Source organism: Parus major, chromosome 14, assembly GCF_001522545.3.
Source record: "Parus major isolate Abel chromosome 14, Parus_major1.1, whole genome shotgun sequence".
Classification (NCBI taxonomy): Eukaryota; Metazoa; Chordata; class Aves; order Passeriformes; family Paridae; genus Parus; species Parus major.
In genome coordinates this window covers 14070361-14093601 of record NC_031783.1, presented here as the reverse complement: position 1 = coordinate 14093601, position 23241 = coordinate 14070361, and the positions used below count along the sequence as shown (strand labels likewise).

Below are 23241 nucleotides of genomic sequence, written 5' to 3'. Positions count from 1 at the left end.
CCCTGCACAGCCCCAGGGTATCCCCCACTCCCCCATTCCTCATTTACCTCCTCCCCATTCCCTATGGATCACCAGACCCTGCCAATGAACCTCCCTCATGGCAACTGGCACCAAGGGGAACTTCCCACTCCTTGGCTTCAACAATTCCAGGGTGCAGCCACTCACCAGAAAACAGAATCACCACCACCACATCCCACCCTGGCTCTTCACCATTCCCAATCCCAAACTCCCAGACAAATGCAACTCATCAACAGGGAAAAGGTGACCTGGGAAGCGCATGACAGTTGAAAAAGATGGAAGTTTTGGACACGAGGGGTTCCTAAATCCCGCTGGTTCCCTGAAATGCAGTTTGCAGGGTGCTGCAGAGCAAGGGGGGCCCAGCCCTTTCCTCACAGCTCCACGGAAAGCAGCAGAAGGGGCAGAGCTGCAGAAAGAGGCAACACAAACCTCAGCAAAACCTTCAGCAGCAGCGTGGGCGAGGGGAAGCCAAAAGATAAATCCTTATCCAGAGTCCTTTTCCTCTGCAGGGCAGGAAAATCCTCCTGACTCCTCAGGAGAGGAAATGTGGGATGGGGGAGCAGCTCTGCAAGGTCAGCGGAAAGCTCGAGCACAGACACAGCTCTGCTCACCATGGGCTGGGGCAGCTCGGGCTGCCCTGGCTCACACAGGCACTGGGACCCACTGGAACCCACTGGGACCCACTGGGACCCACCAGGAGCCACTGGAACCCAGCAGGATCCACTGGGATCCACCAGGACCCACTGGGACCCACCAGGACCCACTGGGATCCACCAGGACCCACTGGAACCCAACAGGACCCACTGGGATCCACCAGGGACCCACTGGGATCCACCAGGGACCCACTGGAACCCAGCAGGATCCACCAGGACCCACTGGGATCCACCAGGACCCACTGGAACCCAGCAGGATCCACCGGGACCCATCGGGACCCAGCTCCTCTGGAAGAGATCAGAGTCACCACAGTTCCCACTCTGAGCCATTCAACACCTTCCACACAGCAGATTGAGTTTTAAATGTGCAATTCCAAGAGGGAATCAGAGAATCCCAGAATGGTTTGGGTTGGGAGGGACCTTAAAGCCCATCCAGTTCCAATCCCAACATCTCCCACTATCCCAGGGCGCTCCAAGCCCTGGCCAGCAGGGCCTTGGACATTTCCAGTGGTCCAGGAGCAGCCAGAGCTTCTCCAGGGAAGCTGGAGCATTCCTGGGTCCCCCCAGCTGAAACCAAACCAGAGCCTTTTCCCCCCAAAGGCGCCTTTCCCACCTCCAGCCCTGCCGCAGCTCCAGCGTTAATTAGCGCTCATTGATTAGTGATCAGCCTGATTGGCAGCAAGCTAACCAGGGAACCTGGAGGGGCTCTGGAGAGGCAGCTCCTGCTGGAGCCTGCTAATGAAGTGCCCTTCAATTAGAGCAGCCAGAATTAGAAGGCTGAGTCGCTTCCAGGCTGGGAGCGCTGGCGCGTGATGAGTGGGACGGAGCCCAGGCCGAGCTGCAGAGCTCTCCTGGGAAGGGAGAACTCCCCAGGTCCTGTCCCAGCTCCCCAACCCTCCTTCCACAGCCTCCTTCCCTGGATTCCTGCCAGGACACACATCCAGAGCCTCCAGCAGGGCTGTTCCAGCGGTTTAAAGAAGGAGCTCAGTCACCTGCAACACAACAAATCTTCATTTTTATTGAGTCAGTAAGGTCTGAGCCCGATTTCGGTGAGCCATAGAAACCCTCCCTCTCCCACCAGGAAAAGGCATCCAAGGAATCCACAGCACCCCTCAGTGTGGGGAGATCCCTCCTGCCACAAAGCTTCCACCAGCTCACCCCAAACCCATCACCTCCCTGCAAAACCCCACTGAGCAGGGCTTGGGTGGGAAGGGGACAACAAACACCAGGCAGAAGCTTGGAAAAAGCGACACAGCTGGAATAGAAGCAATACAATTTTAATTCTGACCAGTCACCTCCAAACCCCTCGTCTTTCCACTGTTCTGATGGCATTGTTTAAATATCACATCTGTGACATCGCTTTTTGGGGGGGGGGAAGAAAAAAAAATGACACAAAGATACAGACATTATGATACAATAGTACAAATGATAAATTATTTATACAGTAAATAATGGCAATAGTCAGCACAAATCCAGAAAAAAAAAAACAAAAGCAGCCGGGCTCCCGGGATTATGAGAAGTTTGGGAAATATTGGAAGGCTTGGAAAGGAAGAGTTGTGTGAGATTCTGCTGGGAAAAAAGAGATCTCCTGTTTCTCCCCACCTGGGCAATACCCAGGCAGGGAGAACACCTCCAACTGGAACTGCCAAGGGGCACAAGGGGAACGAGAGCTGTCGTGGCCACGGGACTCACCAAAAACTCTGATCACCACAACCCAGCAGGGCTTCCCTTCCCTGCCCCCTCTAGAGAATAAAACTGAATAAATAACTGAGCTTATCTGGGGGGGGAATTATGCCAAGGAGTGTGTGTGTGTGTGTGTGTGTGTGTGTTAATTTTATTTATTTTTTATTTATTTTTTTACAAGATATTTAACACTTTTCTCTTTGGTCAATTTGACCAGTAAGGCTGTTTTAGGCTACTAATGTTTTAAAAATCAACAAAAGAAAAAAAAAAAAAAAGCACTTGGAATATTTGCAAAGTGAGAAAAAGAAAGAGGAGAGGGGGAAATGGGGCAGAGGGGATTCGATGGGACACACAAAGGTCCTCCAGAAATGTGGGAGGGCCAGGAGGGAAGGAGGATTATCCTGGAGAGCAGGAAAATCATCACAAAATGAGCTGGAGCATTCAGAGCATCCCCAGCCAGGACAGTGAGCAGCCTGTGTCACCTCCTGAGGACAGAACCCAGGAACATTTACCAAACCAGCTCTTTCTCCTCCTAAACTCAGCTCCTGCCACAAGCCCTGAGCCAGGCTGGGATCTGGGCTTGCTTAGTCTCAGCTTAAACATTTCCAGCACCACAGTTTGGGCTGTGGCTTCTCAGGGAGCCTCCTTGGGGTTTGTTGTGCCATAAATGTCTCTGTTTAATATAAAAGGGATGAAGTTCTGGGGGCTTGGGAGGAAAAGCAACAATTTGTCATTCAACAGCTTCATCAGGCCAGGGCTCCCTCGCAGAGCCAGAGCTTCAGCAATTCACAGGGACAGCTCCAGCTGCAGAGGATTTCAGCATTTGATATTTATCAACCTCATCTTGCCCCTAAGAAGTTCCCCAGGACGTGGCCAGGACTCTTGGCTGCACAGACAATGCCCCATCCCGAGTGAGCTCAGCTCCAGTGCTGAATAAATCCAAGTGGGAAGCGAGCCCTGGAGGAATCCTGGCCCAGATCAGCTGGAATCATTTCCCCCCTCACTGCAAGAATCACCCCCTTCCTCCTCTACACTCTTCAGTAACAACAGAAAAAGGCTTTTCCCTGCTCTGAAAGGCAACATCAATGGGGTTTGGTTTTGTTTTAAGGACAGGCTGGGTGTGGACAGCAATCCTCTTCCCTCCTCTGTAAAAACAAGGATTGGGAATGCTCCTTGAGGATCCCAGAGGATCCAACACCTGCACAGGAACATCCTCACACTGAGCTCCCCTGACCCACACAGCTCCAGTCTGGGATTGTGTCCCTCCATCTGATCATCCTCCATGGATCCCAGTCCTTCCACGGGATCCAGCCCCTCTCTGGCCCCACAGGGAATTGTCCCTCCACAACACAACTCTGGGAAATTCTGTTTTACCCCTCTTAGATTAAGGAAAGGCACCGAGTCCGTTCAGAGGTGCCCTGCAAGCAGGAAAAATCCCTTTGTGTGGATTTTTGGGAGAGCAGAGCTCAGCCCCCTCCAGCAGAACCCCTGAGCGTGGTGAGGAGTCCAGACATGGAAATTTATTAAAAAGGGATAATTCATCTCCCAAGGGATTGCTGGACATGGGAGCAGTCATCCCACGGAGTGCACCTTCCAACAGGAAATATCAGGGGATAAAATGAAACAAGCTGTGTTTGTACATCAGGATTTTGAACAGCTCCACACGTTTTACAAGGAAAAATAAAACCAAACAGCCTCTCCTGGGACCTTCATCAAGGCTAAAAGTCTGGGGGTTGGGAAATGGGAACAAATCAAGGGAAAGGCGACTTTAGTGTTTTTTCTTTTTAATGTAGTCTTAAATCATGTTATGCTCAAATTCAATTCATCTAAAAATAATTAGTCACGAGGATTTGTTTTTGATTTGCATTATGAATACTTCATTTAAAAGTAAATATTTTAGTGTTAATCTTCCCTTTTAAACTCTCTTTACAGACACAAAGAGCTAAAACCATAAATAAGAGGGCATTAAAACCATAAAAATGACATTTGCCAATATCTTAATTTTTCAGCCAGACTTGATAAATCTATCAAAACCAGACAGTTAAATAAGAACCACATTATAAAAATTAGCAAAAAAAGGACTATTAGGTAACTCTGCAAACTCAAAATATGAAACTGTACTAAACAAAATATGTGCAAAAGTATACAAGAGTAACTGCATATAGCAAGGTTAAGCCTGAATTAGTTTTAAAGCTTGCCCCGGTGAAACTGAATTCAAAGTTGTCCCACTGTATTTCTCTTTTTTTTTTTTGCTTTTCTTTTCTTTTTTCTCTTTTTTTTTTTTTTTTTTTTTTTTTTTTTTTCCTTTCAACTCACATTGTAAGTCAAATAAAAACAAAATACACATGAAAAAACTTCCAAACGAAGCTGGTACTGGACAAGCACAGAGCAGGACACTCACTCAGCACGAGTGCAGCCACTCACAGAGAGTTCCAGGAGTCCTCAGAGTAGTGTAGGAATTCAACACTGCACACGACAGCACGACTCGAGCATGGTCTTGGGTGTTTTGTCTGGGGTTTTGTGTTGTTTTCCTTTCGAGACAAGCTTGCTGTTGTCAGTCACACCTCAGAGATACCAAAGCAGTGCAGAGTTTGCAATGTTTAATGCATAAAAACCAAGCCCCCCTGGGCCCTCCGGGTCGGTCTCTTCTAAGAGTAAGGACTATGGGTGAACCAACAGTCTAGAACTGTGTGTAGTTATGTGCAAAACATTCACTAGCACTCGGAATCTCAGCTCTATCTTACTGGCAGAGGAAGTGACAGATGCAGGGGAAGAGTAAATTCAGGAATCCAGCACATGATCTGACATCTACAAAACAGCCAAGGGAGTTTTCCGATGGCGGCTTCTCTCCCTAGAAAGTGTGTTTGAAATGATTAACAAAGTAACAAAAATGGGCAGAATCTAACTTTGGTGGAAAAGTCTGAACATTTCACATGATGCTCAACAAGCCAAAGTAAGGTACCATCTGTAGCAAAGACTAGATTTAGATTAACTGGTAAGTAGAGACAACTCTTCAAAGATCATAACTGTAAACTGCAAATCTACTTCCAAGTCTCTCACACACCGTTCAGTCCACACAGGCCACGTTCGTTTCGCTGGAAAGACTTCAGCCTGGAAACACTAGGAAAAGAAAAGTTCCTTTAATTGGGTCTTTATAGGAGGAAAGGGTTAGTTGTATTTGCAGCCTGGGAGGCTGCTGGCGGCATTCCTGTACTGTGCAGAGCTTGGGGCATTGATCCTGCAATGCTCAGCCCCTGGCCCATCCTGATGGTGCCCATGGCCGGCAGCGGTGCCATCCCCACGGGCACGGGGGCCATGGAAGACAGAGGTATTGGCTCCATGCTCATCGGGGGCACGGCGCTGAAGGAGGGGCTGCTGCCCATCACGGGACTCGCTCTCATCTGGTTCAGGGTCAGTGGCTGAGGCTGGTTCACCTGGAAGGGGTTGATGGGAGTCGCTGTGGTAGCGGCGCCTGGGCGGGAGAGAAGGGAAGAGACAGAGGCGCTGCCATCAGCACCAGGGGCTGGAATCGTCTCTCCTGGCATCCCCAAGCCCAAAACACCCTGTGGAGCTCCTGTCCCCCCAGCACAGCACAGTCTGTTCCCCTGGAGCAGCCAATGCCTCCAGCACCCCCTCACTGACCCACAGCTCCCCCCTCTCACAGCCCTGACCGCAGGCAGAGGTTCTCAATTTGGTCACCTGCAAAAGCCCTGGACATCCACAGCACTGATTTGCTTTCTTCAACACTACTTTGCAGGCTCTCCTTTAGTGCAGAGAGTGAGTTTACATCGGATACCGGGGAGAAATCCTTCCCTGGGAGAGTGGGCAGGCCCTGGCACGGATTCCCAGGGAAGCTGGGGCTGCCCCTGGATCCCTGGAAGTGCCCAAGGCCAGGCTGGACGGGGCTTGGAGCAGCCTGGGATAGGGAAAGGTGTCCCTGGCCATGGCAGGGATGGTTTTTAAGGTCCCTGCTAAACCATCCTGGCATTCTGTGATCTGCAGGTTTGCTCCAAGCTCTCTGCAGCCACCTCCATTTTCGTGTTTCTGGCACCGAGCTCGGACAAGAATTCCCAAAGTAAACAACTTGTTTCCGAATTACAGCGGTGCTCAAAAAAGCAGAGCACAACTTTCCCAGCCTTTGAGGTTCCCTGGATTGCTGCCAGCCCTGCAAATTCCTTTTGCTGCACAAGCCCAGGATTATTTGGATGGCCCAGTGACCCCTCACAAACTTTCTGTAGTACCCGGGAAGGGCAGATACACAGATTTCCTCTCTCCCTGCTCACTGCCAAGGCTGCTCAGAATCACTGCTTTTTTCCTACTCAAGGGTTTTAATAAATTGACTTTTTCTTCCATTGGAAGAGTGATGAAAATAAATACTCAAAGAGCATTTCCAAGTGTTTAACCCTGTGAGCAACACAAGAAAATGTCAGTGCAAATTCATCTTTTAAAAAGACACATCTGCCCCATGTTTGGTGTCACCATTTCAGTCTGCTCCAAGCAAGGGATCACTTTTAACAGGCCCAGCTTGCAGGAGAACTGCAACAGCCTTTTTTTTTTTCCAAAATACACTGAGAATGTGTTTTCAGATCGAAACTGGCTCACTGTGCCAGCCTAGGACAGACTAGCCAGCAGCTCACTCAATTACCCTGCAGTTCGCTCTCTGGGACCTCAGGCTGCAGTCAGAGATCTCCTGTGCCTGCTGCAGCTCCAGGAAAAGGACAATTCCAACCTTCTCCCACAGAAAACTCCTACCTGTTACCTTCCCAAGGTAATCTTACCTGTTTTGACAAAATCCAGCTGAAGTTTAGCTATTTGTAACAACCCCAAACCTCCTAACACAGATAATTCTGGGTGAGGGGAGCTGCAGGAATAAAGTTCAGCTGCAGAGCCTCTCGAGAGCAGAGACTCTGTGTTCTCAGGGTCTTTCACTGTGCTGGGTGAGCCCAGGATGCCTCTCTGAGACCCTCCTGCTCTTGCTCACCATCTGTTGGCCAACACAACCGAGAAAACCAAGCCCAAATCTTTAACCCCACCAGCACTGAGCAGTTCAGGGTTTTCCTGCAGGAAGGGAAAGCTCAAACAGAAACGTGAGGGGTTGTGCAGAAACCAACCTGGTGCCAAGAATGGGTTCAGAGAAGTAACAGGTTGTGGTGGTTTAGACACCAGAGAATCCAGGTTCACCAGGGCAGCGTTGGGGCCCAGGAAGGACTCCGGGGTTTTCCGGGCCGTGCTTTGTTTGCCTGATGTCCCACTCGAGTGCTGGGACTCAAAGAGATCAGGACTCGTGGTACCGCTGTGCTGAGATGGCAGAGTGGAACCTGATTCAGCTGCAACAACACAAAGGGACAAACACAGCTCCTGGTTAATCCACACAGGCAGGCACAGAGGGAAGGCTCAAGTGTGTGAGAGCAGAAATGCTTTTTGCTAAGTTGGTGTTAGTCAGGCTCAGTGTTTCAGGCTGTTACACCCTCTCAGCATGCAAGCAGGTCAGTGTTCTCTAGCAGAGCATGAAGAAGCTACAAGGCAGAGTTGCAGCGCTCTACTGATGGAATTCCCACAGCTCTGCTGCTCCAGGTGGGACTCACAGGCTCCAAGGAACAGATACTCCAAAGCCTTGGCTTGTGCCCTGGCCCTACACCACTGCTGTGCCCTTCCTGGCTGGATCCACCCAGGGTTTTCTTCTCCAAAAGCCCAGCTGTGCTTCAGGCAGAACCATCCTGAGAGCAATGTTACCACAGCACTGCCAGCTTTGATTTACTGACCACTGACCAGAGGAAAAACAGATCAGAGTATTCACAGAAAGTATTTTCTCATCTTCCTACTGGAATTTACGCATTTGAGAGATTCAGCATGGTTCTGGTTGAGTCTCTGAGCATAAGCCCTGCTCCAAATGTGTTGGACATTGGAAATTAAGAAGTCCAACAAATTTCTGGGTCACTGCAGCAAAAGGTCACAGGGTGCAGTTCCATGGATTACAAAAGGCCCATTCCCCACGAGTTCATGCACAGGCCAAAATGTGAACAAGGAGCTTTTACTGCTGCATCATCACTTCCTTCCCTTTGTGAAAACTGATTTTTTTGTTCAATAAAATTTAAGAACAGAGCCATTTGTTGCTGTGACTGTCACCCAACCTGTCCACATGCTAAGAATTTGATTCGTACCTGGCTTTTTGGAAGTTCGAAGTGTGTCAAATTCAGAAAAATCATCTTTAACTGTACCATTCAAATTACTGAAGAGGTCAAAAGATGTACTTCCTGTTCAAAACAACAAGACAGCCCTGTCATTAACAAATCTTTGGATGCATCACACAGCTGATCCTCCTGGAAGCAATTCCTAACCCATTCCTGTTACCAAGAAGCCACCACAGGTTCCAGGGCAGCAGATGGGAGTGCTCCTACTCTGAGCCAGGAGCTGGGAGGAGGAGAAATGTCACAGAATTGTCCTTTCTGGAACAACTAAATCAGAGCAGTTTGCTTTTGGATCGGTGTAGGGCACACCTGAGCATGCTGGGGTTTGGTTGATTGAGTGTCTGCATTAGAGACAAGCAGATCTTGCTGTGGAAGGAGAGAACAGAAATGGATTTACAGCCTCAATTATCAAGTGTTAATTTGCCCTCAAGGAAAACACCACCAGTGATGATTTCACTTCTGCTTCCCAAGTGGAAAGGAGGAGGAATGCCAGAGCAAAAGTTGTGGAGATGGTGAAGCCCCGTTAGCTGAAGCACCAGCGCTCACCCAGAGTTTGAGACCAATGGAACATCACCCTTGCAACGCTCTTACCTCAGACTGGAGGCAGAAAAACCACACCTGAACGATCAGCAATCACACTCCTGAACAGCTTTAAGGCTTGTGTGAGTATTTTTAATTAGCTGAAATGTTTTCTTAATTTACTTTTAACCTTCAACACGTTTCAAGCAAGAAGAGCTCAACATGACAAACCCCCAAAGAGAAGGAGTGAAAACTGAATATAAAAACAATATTTATCAAGAACAAAGAGCCACCATAGCTAAAGGCTCGTTTCACAGTGCTCCAGTTATTGCCCTCTGCCCAGGGAAAAGCTGCTTTGACAACTTTTTGCAGCGCTCAGATTGCTTTGTCTGTTGTGTACTGGGATGAATGACGAGCAGAAAATGCATTTTGGATGCTTTTAGCCACGGTGCCAATATGAAAATGCCAGGTATTAACACTCATCAAGGTTGCATTAGTTACAGAGCATGAACAGACAATTACAGCAGCACCTTCTGCATCTTTACCAGGGCTCAGGGAGGGTTTCACACCCTCGCTCTGAAGGAACAAACCTTCATTTGCACCTCTAAAAGTCTCCTCCGAGCTGCTCAACCTGTCAATCTCCATCTGCAGAGACATCCATCTGCAGAGCTGTTTATCATGAGGAAAGGTGAAATTAGAGTATCATTCATTGTCAGAAATTAAGTCCTTGTCTAATTAAAGATAAAACCCAAGAGCAGCAGCAGACCCAAGTACTCAGCAGGCAGCCACAAATACCAGGAGGAGACGCAGAAGGGACAGAGCAGGAAGCAGCACCACGAATTCAGAGCTTTAATTTCGAATAATTACATTTAAATTTCTTTTTCCTGCTGGTTCTTACAAGTCTCTTTTATTTTGAAGACCAATTCTGCTAATTGTTCAGCTTCTTTGAACCACACAATGCAAGTAAATAATTTGGATTTCTCCTCATTACTCAAATAAGTTGGATATGGGATGAGACCGTTGCTCACCAGAAGTAGAGAGAGGTTTGTTTGCAGGTGCTGATCCCCAAGGATCCACAGAAGATTTTGCTGCAGTAGAAGATGGCTGAGCAGGAGCCCAAGGGTCCACATTTTTGGCCAGAGGCTGAGCTGTGGATCCTGCTGGTGCTGCCCAAGGGTCAACGGAAGCAGCTGGTTTGGCACCTGCAAGAAGAATCAGCAGGAAGAGAAGTCAGTGCAGCTTCCCTTTGGAAAGCTTTCCTTGGAGACTGACCCCTCTCAGGGATTTATCTTTTACTCCCAACTGATCCTGGGATAAATGGGAGCAGCAGCAGCTCCCTGCCTTTGTCACACTCTGAGCAACAACAGCACCAGGAAATTCTGAGCACGGCCCAGGAATAAACAACTCCCCTCTCTGAACCTGAATACAAATACCTGCAGTTCCACCAAGAAAATAAACCTGCCTTTGTTCCTGACATTGCCACCACGAGTGACAATCCCTGCCTGCAGGTGACCTAAATCACAGGCTCTATTTATGAACTCGGGGGAAAGTGAGTTTATAAAAAGCCCAAAGGTAAAAGGTGTGAGATACACAACATTAACCCTTGGACAAAGGAATCTGTAAGATTCAAAGGGAATGTTTTCCTACTCTTTTAACCACACTGCTATTTTATAAAAATATAATCAGCTTCCCTGAGCCAGCTGTGCTTTTTTATTCCCATTTCTAAGCACTCCTGACACACATCTAAGCTGCCCACTGATACCTTTATTTTCTTTTTAACCCAATGACTGTATGTTCAGGGTCCTCATTTTTACTGGAAGATGTTGACAACTCCTCATTTCTATAAATTCAATCACCAAAGGTTTAATTCCCAAATGAGGATTTTATAACCCAAGAGAACAGGACAGCATCACCCACACACAACAACTCTTTACCTTCAATATCCTGTGGGTTTCAAGTTACAACTGAGAATTATTTTAGCTTTTGAAACTCTATTTAACCCCCCTGGCATCCCAATATTCCTGTAAATCAACAGAGTGCTGCACACAGTGGCACAAATTCCAGCTGGAATTTTGGGTTTTGTTTTATCAGCAGGCACGTGGTCACTACAGCCCTGGAGCAGGAAATGCCAAAACTCTCCAAGGAAGGCCCATTATTCCCACACCAATACTTCCATTTCCTTTATCTGCCCCCAGAGCTGAGTTAGGAGCAATGCCACACTAATGACAGCATTTCCCATCAACAGCAGCTTCCCAAAATGTCCTTTCTTTCCTAAAGGGAGCACCCTGAGAGCGCTCAGGAAAATCCCTTCCCTGAGCTTCCATCAGCCCCACAGAAACACCACAGCACCGGCAGGATTTGGGAAATGCAGTTTCATGAGTCATTTTTTTAATTCATGAACTTGCATCTTTGAGATATTCCTGGGAGAATCCAGCAGGCAGGGCTTGTGCTGTGGTGTAAGAAAGTTGGGAAGCACCGAGGAAATGCTACGGCTGGAACTGGTACAAGGAAAATCCTGTCAGAGGGTGACACATCAGGCAGGAGACTGGAGGAAAGTGGATTTTGGTTGCTTTAAGCCATGGAAAAATAAACTGAATGGCCTCAGGGCCCAAAATTTGGGCTTTTTCTCAGTTTCTATCACCAAAAAAAACCAGGTGACACTTGGAATGATGACCTGGCAGCTGGCCCAGGAGCTTTGTAGGTGCTTTTAATGCCATCATAAGCAGGGGGAAAAACCCCAAACAAGGCATTTCATTATTAAACTTCCAAATTTTCATCAGGAATCTGATGGTGGTGTGTGGAATGCAGATGACTCTGAGGCACTTTAGAGCAGAGGTTGTAGAATCACCAGCCCGAAGCAGAACTGACAGAACAAAGCTGTCAATCCTCATGGAAAAGATTCCCTTTGCACAGGAACAACCTGCCCCTTAAAAAAGTCAAAAATTCCAACAAAAACACAGATCCAGCTCCAAGTGTAACACTGTGAGGAACCAAGCAGTTTTTTATTCAAGGAGTAACTCCTTGGACAATCTGTGGTTGACCCAGACACCAGCCCACCACACAGGCAGCAACACACACACAAAAAACACACAAAAATTTGGCTTAGCTGCCCTTTAAAATGTGAAGCACTGCATCTTTCCCTTCACAAATATTCCATGGATTTTGCATTGAATTCCTATAAAACACTAAATATTTTAAATGGCAACCTGATTTTTTTTTTTGTCTGCTACAAAAATCTTCATTTAGATAATTTAATCCTATTGGTTTTGACCATACACAAACACATCACAATTCTCTAGGAGCAATTCAGGATGTGATAAATTCAGACTGATCACCTTCCTAAGCTCAGCACCCTGCCTAAATATCGGATTAAATTCTGGGAATAGTCTAAACCCACGGCACTGGACACAACCAGCAGTGAGACACGAGCTGGTTTTGCTGTAAAAACAACAGAAATGCCACTCTGCTCTTCCTTAGGATCCAAACTGCACACACAAAAAACACAACTGCATAAAAAACAATGCAACTGCCATTGGTTTCTGCTTGCAAACGAGGAATTCAGTGCAATGAATGAAAATGCACTCATACACAAGCTGGATATTGAGGAACTTTGAAATGCTCGAGGTTTAAAAGCAAAACCTTCCCAAAATCGCATTGCTGCTGGCAGTTTGCTCTCACCAAATGATTGCCAGGGGTCAGAGGCAGGGGCTGCAGCTGTGGATCCTCCCCAGGGATCCGTTTGGTTGGCAGCAGCAGCAGCGGCGGTGGCGGTGGCAGGAGGTCCCCAGGGCTCGCTTTTGGGTGGGGCCGGTGCCGAGGAGGGCAGAGCATCCATCAGGTCCAACAAAGTGGTGTGCTGAGGGCAGGAAGAAGCAGAGCTTTACTCAAGAGCATTGTCAGGCTGAAGTACAAACCCGTGAAGAGTGAAGAAGTAATTATTATTATTATTGTTATTATTTTCCTTTTACGCGCCTGTATCGACTAGTTCCAAATTTAACCCACATGGAAGAAGCTTTAAGCTACACAACAAAGCAAACCCAGAAGCATAAAAGAGCTCAGTATTAAGCTAAGTTTGTGTTACTGTATTTCAGCTTTTGGCAGCATAACCGGGAATTTCTTAGGCGAAGGCACTACCTCCTTCTTTTTGGGAATTTTAATTGTGTCTCTGCGACTCTCCTCCAGAGCCATCTGTAATCTCAGATCATCTCCGCGTCTGAGGCGCTCCTCCTGCAAAGGAAATCAACACTGGTGATATAGACCATGAGCCTGCTCTGAGCTGCTGCTCCCTGCAGGGCTCCAGCCCTGCCACCCCGTGCTCCACAGGGCATCTCTGGGCTGCAATCACACAACATCAATGAGGGAAAGGAGTTTTCCTGGGATTCTCGCCTGGGGAGCACCCTGTGCTCACAACAACAGCCAGTTTTGCTGGTTGGATTTACCCTGGTGTTGTTTTATTTGTTCCAAAATTAGAAACGCTACAGAAATTCAAGTGAACAACCCGTTTTTTAAGTCTCACGATGGTTTTTCAGCATTCAGATCACCACTGAGGGTTGTAGGGAACTCAAATTTCCCTGGCTTTTGTTCGCTTCCCTCCACGCTGGTGCAAGATCCACCAAGGGAATCCAGTCTTGCCAACTCCACGTGTAATTTGAAAGTTTAAACATCTGTAACTACAATGTTTATGCCACATTCAACTCCTTTAAATATCTTTGCTTGCATCATGTCTCTCAGAAGTTGACTAATAGCCCAGCTGGTATTTCCCTTGTCACTTTTGAAGCTACTTCAAATGTTTAGATTCTGATTTATATTTTTGTTCCCTTTATTGCCCAATAATGATAAAGTTTATTGGGTGATAGTTTCCCTTTCCAAGCACTCATGCTTAACTTGCAGCTGTAAACTAAATTGCCACAGGAAGCCTCTAAAATATTACAGGCACTCAGCATGGCTGACTGGGATTTTCACTCAGAGCTGAGATTTGACTTTGTTATCTATTAAAATGCAGTCATTTTAGCCAAATTTACTCCAAATTCAGAATGAAGCTCCTAAGAATTAGCACAGTAACATAACCCAGGTGATAGATTAGGAGTCAATTTACTTTAAACCAAGTTTTTTTATATATTCTGGTACTTTGTGTCAGGTCACCCTCCTGTTCCAGGAACTCCCACCAAACTTCCAGTTCCAAATTCCACTGGAATCAGAATCCACTGACATTAATGAAGCTTTTCAGGACCAGTCATGTTTTCAGCTCTTCCTAACTGAAAACATCTTCAGTAATGTGATGATTAACATCCTCCCACACAAAGTCTTCTCACAAAGTGACTGTCATCTTCCACTAGTCTCAACAGCTCGGAGGCTGAAGTTACTTTAAAAAGAGATTTAAAGAATAAAAATAATAATAAAAAAATAAAAAATAAAAACCAACAAACCACACACAAGATTCCACCTGGAACAAAGCCAAGCTGCCATAGAAAATAAAATAACATAAAGTAACATAAAATAACATAAAATAAGGTAAAAAACATAAAAAAAATTAAAAAAACACAAAAAACATAAAAAATATAAAAAACATAAAAAACATAAAAAAGAATAGAATAGAAAAATAAAATAAAATAGAAAAATAAAATAAAATAGAAAAATAAAATAGAAAAATAACATAAAATAACATAAAATAGAACAGAATAGAACAGAATAGAATAGAAAAAAATCTAATATCATAAAATAGAATAAAATAGAAAAATAAAATAGAAAAATAAAATAAAATAGAAAAATAAAATAGAAAAATAACATAAAATAACATAAAATAACATAACATAGAATAACATAGAATAGAACAGAACAAAATAGAATAGAATAAAATATAATAAAATAAAATAGAATAAAATAGAAAAATAAAATAGAATAGAATAAAATAGAATAAAATAGAATAAAATAGAATAAAATAGAATAGAATAGAATAAAACAAAATAGAATAGAACAAAATAGAATAGAACAAAATAGAATAGAATAAAATAGAATAGAATAAAATAGCATAGAATAAAATAGCACAGAATAAAATAGCACAGAATAAAATAGAATAGCATAAAACAGAATAGAATAGAATAGAATAGAATAGAATAGAATAGAATAGAATAGAATAGAATAGAATAGAATAGAATAGAATAGAATAGAATAGAATAANCATAAAGTAACATAAAATAACATAAAATAAGGTAAAAAACATAAAAAAACATTAAAAAACACAAAAAACATAAAAAACCATAAAAAATAATAGAATAGAAAAATAAAATAAAATAGAAAAATAAAATAAAAAATAACATAAAATAACATAAAATAACATAGAATAGAAAAAATCTAATATAATAAAATAGAATAAAATAGAAAAATAAAATAGAATAAAATAAAATAAAATAGAAAAATAAAATAGAAAAAAATAAAATAGAAAAAAATAAAATAGAATAGAATAAAATAGAATAAAATAGAATAGAATAGAATAAAATAGAATAAAATAGAATAAAATAGAATAAAATAGAATAAAATAGAATAAAATAGAATAAAATAAAATAGAATAGAATAATATAAAATAGAATAATATAAAATAGAATAATATAAAATAGAATAATATAAAATAGAATAATATAAAATAGAATATAAAATAGAATATAAAATAGAATAAAACAGAATAGAATAAAACAGAATAGAATAAAACAGAATAGAATAAAACAGAATAAAATAGAACAGAACAGAATAGAACAGAACAGAATAGAACAGAATAGATTAGAATAGAATAGAATAGAATAGAATAGAATAGAATAGAATAGAATAGAATAGAATAGAATAGAATAGAATAGAATAGAATAGAATAGAATAAAATAAAATAACCAAGTTGCAAATCTGAACTCTCCAAGCATGGATACTTTGGAAAACCTACACGGGCACCGACCTGCTCCGCCACCTCCCGGCTCATGGCCAGCGCCAGCTGCAGCTGCAGCTCCTCTTCCCCACTGGTCTGGGGCCGTGCCTGCTCCAGCTCCGAGGACACTCGAGGGGATGTGGCTGTTGGGAGACAAAACCCAGCAGGTTCAGCACAGCAAACAGCAAAAACAGGGCTCAGGGTCGCTCCCTGCACCCCATTTTCACCGTTTGGTCCCAAAGCTCATTCAGGGTGAAGAGATGAAGCTCAAGGGTGAGGGGACAGGTTGTGAGAATTGAGCTCGGTGTGACAGTTCAGCTGTTTAAAGGGGAAAATATTCCTGGAAAACAAAAGGGTTTTTATGGGGCTGTGATATCAAGAAGTACCCCCAGCTCGTGCTGGACATAGCCTGAGTGTATCAGAGCTCCTGACTTTAAAATGTTCAGATTTCACTGCTGAAGGAAACATTTGTGGGTATTTCTTCCATTTCCCAGTGTCAGTAAGGATCTGCTGGGAGTGGGCCAATATCAGGGTAAAACTGGATACCACCCACTTTTCTGTAAAATAATACAGTCTTAATGGGAAGATAAAGAACTATTCTTAACTGCTGAGCAGGCTTGGGGATAAACAAACCAGCTATTCAGACTCCAAATTTACACAAATACAGGAACATTCTCTGTTAAAAAAGACTTTGGTAAATGGGTTGGGGGTGTTGGTTGGTTTCTGGGGTTGGTTGGGGTTTTTTGGGGGTCATCTCTTCCCCTCCTCTTGAAGGAACAGTCAACATTGACAGCTAAAATATGCAATTTCTCAATACACAAACCACCTTTTAGTGATGTTTTCACTCCAGGAGCTTGTGAAATTCCCATCCTACACCACTAGCAGGTTTAGCACTATACAATAATTAAACAATTTTGTGCTCACTCTCTCTCAGACAATTCTTTAACATCCAAATCATTCACACAGAGATTTTATCTCGCTTTGGCAAGGAAGTTTGTATTTAGTGGCTGGAATGATGATTAGTTTGGCAAAATATATCTTGACATTTAATACATTTAATTGAATGTTTCAAACTAGCCTGTCAAGCTCGAAGAAATCAAGTTTCTTTCTACCAGGTCAGCTGGGCACGTGAAAACAAGACTGGCAAACTCAGTCTGAAAATCACTTTTTCATCACTGCTTTAATCCTCCAAACATATTTCCCAGTCTTGTTTCTCTCTCCTTAAGTTTCAGGCCAAAATGACATCACAAAACAAGTGGAACTTTCTCACCCAGCAGGCCAGAAGGAAGGAATGACCTTTCCTCCCTCCCACCACACCCCAAGGTGCCATCCCACCCCATCTGCTTCCAAAGGCACAAATTATTTTATCACCCACAACGATTCTTCCACCTTGTGCTGATCCTGAAGCTCTCAATCCAACCTTATTTCAATTAAGATGCTACTAAGAGCTCAATTCTATTACTTTTTCTAACTTTCTCATATAAAATAATTAAATTTAGCCTGGTTGATGAGTACTTACTGCTCCAACAGTCACTGCCAGGCTCTCCAATATATTATATTAAAAATATGATGATTAAAGAATGAGATCATTCCCAGCCACTCACCTAAGACAGGTAATAAACTAGCACTAATTCTAATCATTCTAATTCAAAATGGATGATTTTAAACCAGGATGGATGTGGAGACACTTCCCTCTGGAGCCCAGAGAATGTTTTCTGTTTATCTTTGCCAGAAGAAGATTGAGCAGTTCATAGTTGTTCAATACCTTAAGCTTGCAAATACCAGAGAAATAAAAACTATTTCAGATAAAGAGGCAAGAATTCACGGTATAAACTGGCCATGGGTAGATTTGAGATACAGATGGAGAAGAGCAGCTCTGCAGCAGGGATTAGAGAAGGAAAGAGTCCTAACTGGTTTAAATCAGAGCCTGGGACAAATGGGACCCCAGCAGAGTCACCTGAGAACAGATGGCACCTAGACTGGGAGCAGGGAGGAACCTTCTGCTCTGCTGGGCTTAGAACCCTGAAAGAAATGGGATTTCCTGCATCCCAGCTTTTCCATCTCTGCTCACATCACTGCATTCCACAACAACCAAGAACCTGGTGGCAGAATGACATTCAAAATGAAATGATGCAAAATGGGTTAAATCCCATTGCTCTTCCTCCTCTTTCCACACACAGGAACAGCTGAATGCACTGCCCAGTGCATTCCTGCATGGAAAAGCTGGAAAAAGCAGGAATTGCATCCCACTCTGAGCCTTTCCCTGGCTCTCCACTCCCAGCTGAGCATGGGAAGGGCTGGCTTGGCTCTGGCAGGGAGTTCCATGAGCTCACAGCAGATCCAGGATCCCCACATGGATAATGCAGGCTCACACAAATGTGATATATACATTATTGCTTCTCACTTTTAGGCTTCCCAGCAATTCATTCTAATTGCTTTCATTAACTCTAAAAGGTATTTCCAGCTCCTTTTTACTTAAAATAAAAGGGGAAAATGTCCATTTGAAGTTGGCCCTCAATAAAAAAAACAAAGGATGGGAATGTTGCTGTTTTCCATGTAAGCCTCTGCAGTGTTACAAAACCATCCACATTAAAGAGCTGCCAGCACATTTATTTTATTTATTTTTTTTGTTAAAGGATTAAGAGAAATTCAAAACACTTTTTGGGAGTAACTTGAGATTCCCATCCATATGAGCCTTATCCTGCTCTAAGGTCAGAATTCCCAGGATCCAGCAGAAAGGTTATGGTGCCACACAAAGCTTCCCTTATCCCCCAGCACAATTTATTCAGATGTTTATGTAAGATGGGACTCAATAGAATCGATTTTGACCTGTTAATTCCTGCTTTGCTGGTAATTTAGAGATCCCAGTCCCTCCAGGCTGCCCAGGAGCAAATTTGTGGGGATCTGTTCCCACGGGGAGCACGGGGCTGGCTGCTGAAGGAAATCATCTGGAGGCTGAGTTAATCACTAAAGCAGGATTCTGCTGCACCATCTGTGCCTGCCCAGGCTCGGACAGCTCCCAGACACATCTATTGATAATTTCCTGTATTTTGGCTCTATTAAAAGGCCTCTGTAGCTGGTTATAGATCCTGGCTGAGTTAAAGTGGAATACAGGACACAGAGAGCAGAGGCTGCATTAATAATAAAAATCAGACTGTGTTTTCATTCAGAATGCTGGGCTTGGGGGCTGTTTTTGTTATTTCTGGGTTTTTTCTTTCCTGTTTTTTCTTTCTAATTTGCAGGTGGAATTCTGAAGAACAGGATTCAGCTCTCAGTCACATTTGCTCAGAAAGAAAAGCTGCTCCCTCACTCCCTCAGTGAACCTACAAAGGTGGGCAAAACCAAAAGGGACTTGAAAAATTGAAGTAGGATCGAGGTAAGGACTCAGAAACCAACAGCAATTCACTTGGGAAGCAGGCAGAGATCCCATCTGTCAGTCTTCCAGTGAAAGAGCACTCAAAATAAAGATGGGATAATTTTAAAAAGCCAAATGATGGAAAGGCAAATGCAAACTGCTTAATCTAGAAGAATTGTGTAATCCACCTTTCCCTTGGGAATGAAGGAATCTTTCAGGTACAAGAAGCGAGCTGATAACGCTGATGAATATGACAAGGTGGAGCTGCTCAGCCTTCCTGCAGGATTCTGACAGCACTGAGCAGACTGAGAGCTTCTGAAATTCATTTAACACTCAACCAATTCCTTCAGGTTTGTTTTGTTGGGAGCATTTTCCTCTCAGGTGATCCCCACACCCGTGTGAATGGACACAGTTGGATAATTCAGTGTCACTACAAAGTCTGGATACACCTCCCACCTTCACTCTCAGCACCAGGAAAATAAATGTACGATGAGAGGATTTAATCAAGCTGTCAAATGACATCTGACAGGAGTCTGCCACATTCCTTCAACACCTCACACTACGGGAATTCTCCACACTGCTCAGCCAGATCCACTGCTGGGTGATATTCCCTGCATTCCCTGACTAAGATGGAAGGGTGGGGATGTGTTCCAACCTGCAGAGATGCTGAAGAGATTATTAAAGAAATAATTATTAAATAAAAGCCAAACCCTTTAAGGACAGGAGTGTTCTGAATGGAAGAGGGTGCCCAGAGAAGCTGGGGCTGCCACATCCCTGGAATGTTCAAGGCTGGAGCAAGCTGGGACAGTGGAAAGTGTCCCATAGCAGGGAGCTGGGACAAGATGAGCTTCAAGGTCCCTTCCAACCCAAACCATTCTGGATTTCATAAATTCCCTATTGTGTCAAACACCAAACAGCAATTTCTCTGAATTATTTTCAAGCAAAAGGAGAGACAGAACCAAAGCAGATGAGTGAACACAAACTTGCTGAGGCTTCACCAAACTCGTTTTAAATAATGAGTCAATGTGAATAACACTGGAAATATTAAACAGATTAATTCAGCTACAGCAAATTGCTCCCAGAATTCTTCCAGGTTTAGGTTAAAAACTTGCCATTTCCCAAGATCCATAAAAGTCCTTCCCAGTGCATCTTTCAGCATCTCCTCTCCAGCAGGTTCCTATCCCAGCCCAGCTTCCCAAACCCTCCTGGAGCACAGGGAAAAAGGGAAGGATGTGGGCACAACCCAAAATAACACCAGGACATCCCAGCTTGGACACAACAGGATTGGATCTCTTCAAAAGCGTGGCCTCAGTAAACCTGGTTTTAAAACACCACCAGTGTTTGCCAGGCTGGGAGCAGCATCCCAGCTCAGGCTTAAGAGGTCTAAATTAAGAACATCCTACTTTTCCCCGTGCAGCCATAAATCCAGAATCCTATTTAAGTGGTCACTGGCAGCTGGAGATGAAACAAGGCCAGGAACAAGAGGCTGAAGTTTTTGAAACTGGGTGACAAATGTCAGGAAAAAACCCAATTATTTAGACCCAAAGGCAGATTAGGAGTGAAGGACTATTGCTCCAGAAGATTTTAAATATGTACTTTATATCCCTCCCTCTCCTCAGCTGGTTTAGTTTCAGCACCACACAAGAATATTTCTTTAAGGTGAAACAAAACCTGATATCAGATTTGATGTAACTCTACAGAATTGGCATATCTTCCAAAATAAATAAAAATTATGCATTTTGTCATGGAAAATTTAATAGCTCCTAATCTGAGCATTAATTGTTTATAGAGGGAAGATAAAACTAATTTTTCCCAGTATGTCAGAAATTGCTGACAAGATGGAGGTTGGGAGGAGCTTTATTTTTGCTTTTGAGTATCTCTCTTGGTTTCCATTTTCAGGTTATGAGACTGGATAGGAAAAAAAGGCCCACAAATACTTGTACAATTCACATGCTATAATGTGCTCCCTGGAATTATCCAAGCACAGAGATCTTCAGGGCCAACAAAGCCATTAAGGTAAAGCTTTGGTGGAAAGGATTTTATTAAAAACAATCAAGTTGCACCATTTCATTCTGCACAGTTTCTAAAGGATTTTTAGAGATGAAATGAAAATATTCACAAGGAAACAGGGAAAAAATTCTGTATTTGCTGCAGCAGTGAGGGATGATTTGACATCAGTCAAGAGATCCTTTTCCATCTTGAACTCTCTCACACTACAAAGGGTATCAATATTGCTTTTATTTTGTCACAAAGGATGAATCTGGGACACAAAAAACAGCAATTCTTTAAGAAAACCCCTTGAGCAAAAATCCAATTGTTCCCATGCAAACCTACCCAGGCTGGGAAGCTGGAGGAGGAGTTTGAGCAGAGTTCAGTCAGTGCTGGCTGTGCACTGCAGCTGATTCAACATTCTCAACAAACTGACCCAAAAAGGCTTCACTGATTTAACCAAAATTGCACTTTCAGTCCCTGAAAGGAGAGGGCAGAGATCCCAATCCAGTATCCCAGTATCCACTGGAAGTTACTGGTGAGCCATCCTGCAGGGACTACCAGACTCTTTCAGCTCTTTCTTCTGTAGGAAGGCACTAAAAATGAGATTTTATAACCCAAAATAAATTCCTCAAGCCAGGAGAATGAATTCTGCAAGCCTCACCCGTGGTGTGTAGAAGGACCAAGAGTAAAATGTGCTGACAGCAAACAACTGAGGGACAAAACATTTCCTGTGGTGGTGCTGGCAAAAAGGCTCTGCCACTCTCCCAAACTTTATTTCTATTTGACTGGTAAGCAGGTGTGCTAAACATTCAGCAAAGAGGGTGGCTGGACTTTTTGAAGAGGATAAATCTCATGCTGTAGATGGTAAATCTAAATGTCTCTGATCTCTTCTTCAAAGGCTTAGAGGAATGAAAGAGAATTCTGCCAGAATATACAGAGCAGCAACAGCATCTTTGGGATGTTCTAAGGGGAGGATTTCCCAGGAGTGAAGCAGAAATTCATTCCTTTTACAGATTCTTTACTGAATCCAGATTTTTCAGCACAAAAGAAGGGTATAATTAAAAAAAAAAAAAAAACAAACACATGATAGATACAATCTCTTTCACTTTAAATAATGAAAAGCATCTTTTCCATCAAATTTAGCAGGCACAGGAATAACCCTACATTGATGTAACAGATTAAATGTCTGGATTTTAATGAAACTCCTTCCTCGTTTCCTGGGATAAAGCTCTTCCCAGTTTCCCAATATCAGAAGGACTTAGCACAGCTGTTCTGGAAGGTGCTGCTTTGCTTTGCTCCACTCAATTAAACCAGACAAGAAACACATTAAAAAACCTCAAAATATACAAAGTGACAGCCACCTGGATTTTTTTGCTGATCCACAGTGAAAAAAGTCCAGGAGAGTTGGAACAGAGGAAGAACCGAGGTGGGGGAGGAGAAAAAATCCTGAGATTTCTAAAGCTTCTTAGGGGGTGAGGAAATAAAAAAAGCTTAAGGAATCTTTACCTCCAAAGCAATCCTGCCACAGGACACAGACAGGGGAGTGGGAGCAGTAAATCCACACTTGGAATACTGAGGGAACAGCCAAAGTCGCTGCTTCTCCCATCAAAATTCCTAAAGCATCCGAGGAACAATTGAGGAAAACGCCCTGCATTGCTCAGCCCTGCTGGGAGGAATAGTTTGGAGCCTCTGGTAGCATTTAAGATTCCAAACAATAGTTCCAGGCATTAATTAAAGTTAGGACTGGTGGAGCAATAACCCTGTGAAACCCAAGGTGTGCTCAGCATACCTCAGTCACTCATTTCAGCCCACCAGCCCAAGTTAAATCAATATTTCAAGCTAACTCTAAATTAAGAATTGTTGTTGCAGTCAACAACAATCTATAGATTTGAAAAGGAAAAATGTTGTTGTTATTGAGGTAAC

The 23241-nt window shown here is 43.6% G+C and overlaps 1 protein-coding gene across 5 annotated transcripts in view; it reads right to left on the bottom strand.

Annotated features, from left to right (window-relative positions):
• Nucleotides 1–1929: 1929 nt before the first annotated feature.
• The window catches only part of EPN2 (epsin 2), a 42806-nt gene continuing 21494 nt past the window's right edge, over nt 1930–23241 (bottom strand). For 3 of the 5 annotated variants that reach the window (XM_019008267.2, XM_033517840.1, XM_019008268.1), the window contains 7 exons: nt 15990–16114; nt 13196–13288; nt 12740–12917; nt 10090–10263; nt 8516–8608; nt 7466–7681; nt 1930–5826 (listed from right to left, as the gene is read on the bottom strand). In XM_019008267.2, the coding sequence (XP_018863812.1) occupies nt 5507–5826; nt 7466–7681; nt 8516–8608; nt 10090–10263; nt 12740–12917; nt 13196–13288; nt 15990–16114 (1199 nt within the window). In that variant the 3' untranslated portion in view covers nt 1930–5506. The remainder of the gene's footprint in view (nt 5827–7465; nt 7682–8515; nt 8609–10089; nt 10264–12739; nt 12918–13195; nt 13289–15989; nt 16115–23241) is intronic. The other 2 variants (XM_015643116.3, XM_019008269.2) reach the window with 2 other exon arrangements.